The sequence below is a fragment of the Heptranchias perlo genome, unplaced genomic scaffold (genome assembly GCF_035084215.1).
Source record: "Heptranchias perlo isolate sHepPer1 unplaced genomic scaffold, sHepPer1.hap1 HAP1_SCAFFOLD_459, whole genome shotgun sequence".
In the NCBI taxonomy this organism is placed as follows: Eukaryota; Metazoa; Chordata; class Chondrichthyes; order Hexanchiformes; family Hexanchidae; genus Heptranchias; species Heptranchias perlo.
Window position 1 is genome coordinate 59,686 of NW_027139473.1, and position 8,688 is coordinate 68,373.

The window sequence follows — 8,688 nt, forward strand, 5'->3', positions numbered from 1 at the left end:
TGGGTAAAACAGTGGCTGATGGATTTCAACGCAGGTAAGTGTGAGGTCATCCATTTTGGACCAAAAAAGGATGGAACCGAGTATTTTTTTAATGGTGAAAAGCTCGGAACAGTGGAGCTCCAAAGAGATTTAGGGGTCCATGTACACCGATCACTAAAATGTAGTGGTCAGGTACAAAAAATAATCAAAAAGGCTAATGGAATGTTAGTCTTTCGTGCCAGGCAATGACCATCTCCAACAAGAGAGAGTCTAACCACATCCTCTTGACATTCAACGGCATTACCATCGCTGAATCCCCCACCATCAACATCCTGGGGATCACCATAGACCAGAAACTTAACTGGACCAGCCATATAAATACTGTGGCTACAAGAGCAGGTCAGAGGCTGGGTATTCTGCGGCGAGTGACTCACCTCCTGACTCCCCAAAGCCTTTCCACCATCTACAAGGCACAAGTCAGGAGTGTGATGGAATACTCTCCACTTGCCTGGATGAGTGCAGCTCCAACAACATTCAAGAAGCTCGACACTATCCAGGACAAAGCAGCCCGCTTGATTGGCACCCCATCCACCACCCTAAACATTCACTCCCTTCACCACCGGCGCACAGTGGCTGCAGTGTGTACCATCCACAGGATGCAATGCAGAAACTCGCCAAGGCTTCTTCGACAGCACCTCCCAAACCCGCGACCTCTACCACCTAGAAGGACAAGAGCAGCAGGCACATGGGAACAACACCACCTGCACGTTCCCCTCCAAGTCACACACCATCCCGACTTGGAAATATATCGGCGTTCCTTCATCATCGCTGGGTCAAAATCCTGGAACTCCCTTCCTAACAGCACTGTGGGAGAACCTTCACCACACGGACTGCAGCGGCTCAAGTAGGCGGCTCACCACCACCTTCTCAAGGGCAATTAGGGATGGGCAATAAATGCCGGCCTCGCCAGTGACGCCCACATCCCATGAACGAATTAAAAAAAAACTAGAGGGCTAGAATATAAAGGGGAGGAAGTTTTGCTACAGCTATACAAAGCCCTGATTAGACCACATCTGGAGTACTGGGTACAGTCTGGGCACTGCACCTTATAAAAGATATAATAGCCATAAAAGGAGTGCAGCACAGAATCACCAGAATGTTACCAGAGCTCCAAGGGTTAAATTATGAGGAGAGATTACATAAACTAGACTTGTATTCCCTGGAACATAGAAGGTTAAGGGGGTGATTTGATTGAGGTTTTTAGGATTTTGGAAAGGAATTGATAGGGTCGATAGAGAGGAACGTTTTCCACTGGTGGGGGAGTCTGGGACAAGGGGACATAATATTAACATCAGAGCCAGGACATTCAGGAGAGAAGTGAGGAAACACTTCTTCATGCAAAGGGTTGTAGAACTCTCTCCCGCACAAAGCAATAGATTCCAGCTGAATTAATAATTTCAAAACTGAGATCGATAGATTTTTGTTAGGCAAGGGCATTGAGGGTTATGGAACAAAGGTGGGTAGATGGAGTTAAGATACTTGAATGATAATTGAATGGCGGAACAGGTTCGAGGGGCTGAATGGCCTCGGGAATATATGATGGGACAGTGTAGAGGGAGCTTTACTCTGTATCTAACCTGTGCTGTACCTGCCCTGGGAGTGTTTGATGGGACAGTGTAGAGGGAGCTTTACTCTGTATCTAACCCGTGCCGCACCTGCCCTGTGAGTGTTTGATGGGACGGTGTAGAGGGAGCTTTACTCTGTATCCAACCCTGTACCTGCCCTGGGAGTGTTTGATGGGACGGTGTAGAGGGAGCTTTACTCTGTATCTAACCCTGTACCTGCCCTGGGAGTGTTTGATGGGACAGTGCAGAGGGAGCTTTACTCTGTATCTAACCCTGTACCTGCCCTGGGAGTGTTTGATGGGACAGTGTAGAGGGAGCTTTACTCTGTATCTAACCCTGTACCTGCCCTGGGAGTGTTTGATGGGACAGTGTGGAGGGAGCTTTACTCTGTATCTAACCCTGTACCTGCCCTGGGAGTGTTTGATGGGACAGTGTAGAGGGAGCTTTACTCTGTATCTAACCCTGTACCTGCCCTGGGAGTGTATGTTGGGACAGTGTAGAGGGAGCTTTACTCTGTATCTAACCCATAGTTTACCTGCCCTCTCTTTGATTGTTGGGACAGTGTGGAGAGATTTTCTCTGTATCTAACCCATGCTGTTCCTGACTGGGCTGTGCAACGATGCCCTTCATGGTTGAATTACTTGTCAGCACAAACTGTCGAGGTTCAGTGAGAAGCGAGGGGTTGATTGAGATCCTGGAGAGTTCCTGCGACTGTGAGATTCACGGGTCGGTAAACTGACTGAGGACAGGGCACTGAATTTTCCCTTCGGGCAGGTCACCCGACCTGAGGAGGGTCAGAGCGGGACATCTCCCCGGTCCGCATCCAGCCCCCAAAAAACAGATTAACTGGTCATTGCTGTTTGTGCGAAACTTGCTGCGTGCAAATTGGCCGCCGTTACAACAGTGACTGCACTCCAGAAGTAAGAAAGAAAGAACTTGCTTTTCTACAGCGCCTCTCAGGACGTCCCAGAGCGCTTCACAGACAACAAAGTGCTTTTGAAGCGCAGTCACTAAGAAACGGGGCAGCCAATTCGGGCACAGCAAGATCCCACAAACGGCAATGCAAAAAAATGACCAGGCCACCCGTTTGAGCGAGGTTGGTTGAGCGATAAATATTGGCCCCAGGACACCGGGGAGAATTCCCTCCACCCCCTGCTCTTCCTCCAATAGTGGCCGTGGGATCTTTCACCCCCATCCGAGAGGGGACAGACAGGGGCCCCCAGTTCAATGTCTCATCCGAAATATGGCACCTCCGACAGTGCAAATTGTCGACCTTGAAGCACTTTGGGTTGTTCTGAGGAGGTGAAAGTCTTTAGAGAAATGCATGGCCTTTCTTAGTTAATAATATATTGTTGGTAATATCATAATTAACATTATTTATTATTTATTAATATTAATTATGATATTAATGTCACCATTGGCAATTATTTCTGATATTGTTTAAATTAGCATTAATATCTATTGGTATTATCTACGAATTGTTAATAATATTGCGAATAATATAAATATTAATAATGTTAAATTCAGCCTTCAGCTGGCCAGGGAGGGTTTGTCATTCAGCTGTCAACGTGACGGCATGACGCAGGGCGCGCCTTGATTGACAGCAGCGGTCGGCCAATAGGGAGAGGCGTAGGCAGCGGCCAATGAGGGGCGGGGGGAGGCGGGACGTCTCGGCCGGCGGCGCGGCCATTTTGTGCAGCCCCACGCTGAGGGCCTCGGGGGTGAGTGCGCTTTTCTCTCTCTCTCTCTCTCTCTCCAGTCCCGTCCCTTCACGGACCGGGCCGGGCCGGGCCGAGCCGGCCTCCTCGGCTCACGGCTCTCCTCTTAAACCGCGTGCTGGATCCACCTCCGTCCGCTCTGGGGTTCAGAAAAAGAGAAAAGACCCCCGTTCAGGGGATGTGGGAAACGTTGGGCAGAAATTTAAAGGGGCAGTGTGTAATTAAAGGGACGGGGCAATTAAAGGGACGGTGTGGGATTTAAAGGCATGGGGTAATTAATGGGATTTTGTGATTCAAGGGATGGGATAATTAAAGCGACTCTTTTTAAAGGGGCACTGATTAACGTGACTGTACAATTAAAGGAGCAATGTGGAATTAAATATATTGGGTAATTAAAGGGTCCATGTGTGTTATTAAAGGGATAGTGCTTGTAATAAAAGAGATGGGGAAATTAAAGAGGCTGTGTACACATAACTAAGGGGCAGGGTGTGTTATCAAAGGGACTGTGTAATTAAAGGGGCAATCTGTATACTTAGTGGGTCAATGTGTATAATTAAAAGTACAGTAAGGGAAAGTGTCCCCCCCTCTCTGGTGTTTGTTATTGATGGGGCCGTGTTCCCCCTGAACTGTGGGTGACACAGTTATAGGGACATTGTCTCTCTTTGCCTGTGGGTGACAGATATTTAAAGGGAGTGTGTCCGTTGTTACCTGTGGGTGACATATTTAAAGGGACTGTGTCTCTCGTTACCTGTGGGTGACATATTTAAAGGGACTGTGTCTCTCGTTACCTGTGATTGACAGATATTTAAAGGGACAGTACCTCGTTACCTGTGGGGGACAGGGTATTTAAAGGGAAGGTGCCTTTCTGCTGGTTTGCGGTTACAGGACCGCTGACGACTCTATCTCGCCTGGCTGCAGTCGGTAGCCAACAGCCTTCCTGTCTGCAGTGGCTCCCCTCTGTACTCAGTGAAATGGCCGTAAACCCGTCTAGTTTGGGGGCATCAGCGTTTCTAAAACAACCTCCAGTCTGAATAAAGATCCTCGTTTCATTTGTAAACATCTCAAATTGTTGCAGTGAGCGGCAGAGGCCACGTTTAAAGGGGCGGTGATACTAGTTTTCAGATATCCTGTTGCAAGTCTTCCCCTCCCCTTTAAAAGGTTTACATCCCTTCCTCCCTTCCCCCATTCCACCATGGTCCGTGCTGAGTTCTTTGACCCCAGCTGGTGGTAGCGGTTGGGGTGTTATAACCAGGAGGCGTTGATCACCAAGGGTTCCTGCCACTGATTGCTCCGAGTTAGCTTAAGAGGTGGGATGTAGGGAAATGAAGGGAAGGCATTTGACCTCGGGCCCTGCTGTCGTGACCCCGACTGGAATGTTTCCGTGTGTTACTGTAGTCAGAGCATTTGGAAGTGATGCCCCCCATGTTGGAATAGGCTGCTGTCCAACCTCGTGCGTGGAGGTTGGCCACTTGGGCGACATATTGGATGACAACCAGCCCCTGTGGAACCGGACCATGGTCAGAACCTCAAGGAGGGGACAGGGAGGTGCAACGGGCACGAAGAGTAGGGATGCAGGAAGGAGGAGGAGTCCGTCGGACGGGGGAAGGATTAACGGCTTAAAAGAAAGAACTTGCATTTATACAGCACCTTTCACGGCCTCAGGACATCCCAAAGCACTTTACAACCAATGAGGTACTTTTGAAGTGTGGCCACTGTTGTAATGTAGGAAATGCGGCAGCCAATTTGCGCACAGCAAGATCCCACAAACAGCAATGAGATTGAGAACCAGATAACCTGTTTTAGTGATGTTAGTGGAGAGATAAATATTGGCCCCAGGACACCGGGGAGAACTCCTTCGATTAGTGACCGTGGGATCTTTTACATCCCACCTGGGAAGGCAGACGAGGCCTCGGTTTAACACCTCATCCGAAAGACAGCACCTCCGACAGTGCAGTGCTCCCTCAGTACTGGCACCGGGAGTGTCGGCCCAAGTCTCTGGAGTGGGACTTGAACCCACGACCTTCTGACTCAGAGGGAAGAGTGAGACCAACCGAACCGCAGCTGACACTTGGGAGGAACGAGAGAGGATAGAAGGGTCTGTTCCGAAATTCTCTGCTGTGATGACGTTTGTAAACTCCTTTTACAGGCTTCCGCAAGTGGCCGATTTGCCGAAGAGCAACTCGAACCAAACGGCCACGTCGGGAGTGGCCGGAGCCGGATACCAGCGGCCTTTGAATATGGAAGAATAAGTCTGAGCGCCGTGGCCCGTGGGCAGAAGATTTGAACCATTGGCGTGACCCGGGAAGGACGCACACGGCCAAGAGAAAGAGAAAGAGAGAGAGAGAGGAGAACATCGCGGACCGTGGAACGAGCTTTAACTGTTTGCGGTGGGGAGAAACTGTACAATTCCCCCCCCCCCCTCTGCTCCGCTCCACCTGCGGCCATCGCCTTCGACCAGCTGCCCCCCGGATGACGGAGGATGATACCCTGGCCGATGGCGGCTCTCCCTACCGCTGCGCCGACTGCGGCGCGGGCTTCGGCCGCCCGTCCGAGCTGGAGGCCCACGACTGCTGCTCCGCCGCCGCCGGGCGTCCCTTCGCGTGCTCCGAGTGCGGCAAGCGCTTCGCCCATTCCTCCACCCTGCTGAGCCACCGGCACACCCACACCGGCGAGCGGCCCTTCGCCTGCTCGGTCTGCGGCAAGAGCTTCGCCCGCTCCTTCAGCCTGCTGACCCACCGGCGGGTCCACACCGGCGAGCGGCCCTTCACCTGCCCCGTCTGCGGCAAGGGCTTCACCCAGTCCTGCAACCTGCTGAGCCACCGGCGGGTGCACACCGACGAGCGGCCCTTCCGCTGCCCGCAGTGCGGCAAGCGCTTCCGGGTGTCGAGCAGCCTGGCGCGGCACCGGCGGGTCCACACCGGCGAGCGGCCCTTCGCCTGCCCCGTCTGCGGCATGGGCTTCACCCAGTCCTCCCACCTGCTGGCCCACCGGCGGGTGCACACCGGCGAGGGCCCCTTCGCCTGCTCGGTCTGCGGCATGGGCTTCACCCACTCCTCCAGCCTGCTGACCCACCAGCGGGTCCACACCGGCGAGCGGCCCTACACCTGCGCCGTCTGCGGCAAGGGCTTCACCCAGTCCTCCAACCTGATGACCCACCAGCGGGTGCATACCGGGGAGCGGCCCTTCCGCTGCTCCCAGTGCGGCAAACGCTTCAAGGTCTCCTCCCACCTGCTGCGGCACCAGCGGATCCACACCGGGGAGCGGCAGTCACCCAGGGGCGGCGGGGAGGGCGACTCGCCTCGCAGTCCCACCTGAGGGGGCCGCGTCACACCGGGCTGGGTTGACCCCCACTCCCTCCCCGCCCCCACCCCCTCCTCTGCCCCATTTGCCGTCGATTCCGGCTCTCGGGGTCTCTTCCTACCGATGTTAAATAAACCCTTCCTCCCCTCCCCCTTCTTGAACGCACCGTGTACACCTCGAAATAAACCAGCTTTGTTTTAAATCCACACACGCTTGTGGGAGGAGTGGATGTTCCTTTTCAGCACAAAGGCGGCTGAACTTTGGCTGGGGGGTGTGGTGGGGTGTGGGTGTCGGGATTCACGCCCAACCCTTTCGCATGGGGGGTGCTGTCGGGCTATTCGTGGTGCCAATGAGTTCAGAGTGTCTATTGACCCCACCGTGTTAGCAGATGAGTTGGAAGTGGGGTGGGGCTTACGGCAGGACTCACGGCAAACCGTCTATTTTACGGCAGAGTCTATTTAAACAGGGTAGTACAGCAAACAGTCTACAGAGTCTATTTAAACACTACAGCAAACAGTCTACAGAGTCTATTTAAACAGCACACTACAGCAAACAGTCTGCAGGGTCTATTTAAACAGCATCCTACAGCAAACAGTCTGCAGAGTCTAAACAGCACACTACAGCAAACAGTCTGCAGAGTCTATTTAAACAGCACACTACAGCAAACAGTCTACAGAGCCTCTTTAAAAAGAGTCTCTACGAAGTACAGCAAACAGAACTCATAACTGGAACTACAGCAACTTCTCCCGGTAAAAGCAGGGTGATTTCTCCAGCAAAACGCAGTGAGTGGAGGATAGTTACATAATACTAATAATTATTGGAATCTATAATTAAGGACTGTGTGACTGAGCACTGGGAAAAAATTTGAACTGATTAGAGCGAGCCAATATGGATTTGTAAAGGGTAGGTTATGTCTAATAAATCTAACTGAATTTTTTGGTGCAGTAACCGAAGTAGTAGACAGGGGAATGTCTATGGATGTAGTTTATATGGACTAACAGAAGGCATTCGATAAGGTTCCACAGAAGAGACTGTTTGCTAAAATTAAAGCTCCTGGAATTGAAGGCCAATTATTGACCTGGTTCGGCGGTAGAAGACAGAGAGTTGGGATAATGGGTATGTACTCGAATTGGAAAGATGTGACTAGTGGAATCCCACAAGGATCTGTGCTGCGGCCTCAACTATTCACAATATTTATTCATGACTTAAGATAACACGATAGAGAGCCATATATCCAAGTTTGCCGATGTTACAAAAATTGGTGGCATAGTAAGTAGTGTAGACGGGAGCATGAAATTACAAAGAGACATTGATGGATTAAGTGAGTGGGCAAAATCATGGCAGATGGATTTCAATGCAGGTAAGTGTGAGGTCATCCATTTTAGACCAAAAAGGATTGATCCGAGTATTTTTTAAACGGTGAGATGCTCGGAACAGTGGAGCTCCAAAGAGATTTTGGGGTCCGTGTACACAGATCACTAAAATGTGGTCAGGTACAAAAAATAATCAAAAAGGCTAATGGAATGGTTGTCTTTATAACTAGAGGGCTGGAATATAAAGGGGAGGATGATTTTCTACAGCTATACAAAGCCCTGGTTGGACCACATCTGGAGTACTGTGTACAGTTCTGGGCACCGCACCTTAGAAAGGATATATTGACCTTGGAAGGAGAGCAGTGTAGATTCACCAGAATGTTCCCAGGGCGCCAAGGGTTAAATTGTGAGGAGAGATTACATAAACTAGACTTATATTCCCTGGAACATAGAAGGGTAAGGGGGTGATTTGATTTGAGGTTTTCAGGATTTTGAAAAGAATTGATAGGGTCGATAGAGAGAAACTTTTTCCGTTGGTGGGAGAGTCTAAGACAAGGGGACATAACGTTAAAATCAGAGCCAGGCCTTTCAGGAAGAGAAGTTCGGAAACGCTTCTTCACACAAAGGGTGGTGGGAATATAGAACTCCTTTTTTACAATCTATAATTTTAAATCTGAGATCGGTAGATTTTTGCCAGCCATGGGGATTGAGGGATATGGAGGGTGAATGGAGTTAGGATAGAGATCAGTCATG

At 50.7% G+C, this 8,688-nt stretch overlaps 1 protein-coding gene across 2 annotated transcripts; it reads left to right on the plus strand.

The window, feature by feature from the left end:
* Window positions 1-3,237: 3,237 nt before the first annotated feature.
* On the plus strand, window positions 3,238-6,828 carry LOC137313281 (zinc finger protein 551-like). Of its 2 annotated transcripts, none has more exons than XM_067979405.1 (2): window positions 3,238-3,325; window positions 5,469-6,828. In XM_067979405.1, exon 2 carries the CDS (start codon window positions 5,792-5,794, stop codon window positions 6,635-6,637), a length of 846 nt encoding a protein of 281 aa, XP_067835506.1. In that variant the 5' UTR covers window positions 3,238-3,325; window positions 5,469-5,791; the 3' UTR covers window positions 6,638-6,828. The 2 variants fall into 2 exon arrangements, with proteins under 2 accessions (XP_067835506.1, XP_067835507.1); XM_067979406.1 differs by lacking the exon at window positions 3,238-3,325 and adding an exon at window positions 4,628-5,014.
* The last annotated feature ends 1,860 nt before the right edge of the window (window positions 6,829-8,688 follow it).

What these genes read in the sequence shown, in the direction of transcription:
- LOC137313281 (XM_067979405.1), top strand. Translation starts at nt 5,792, where the DNA reads ATGACGGAGGATGATACCCTGGCCGATGGCGGCTCTCCCTACCGCTGC.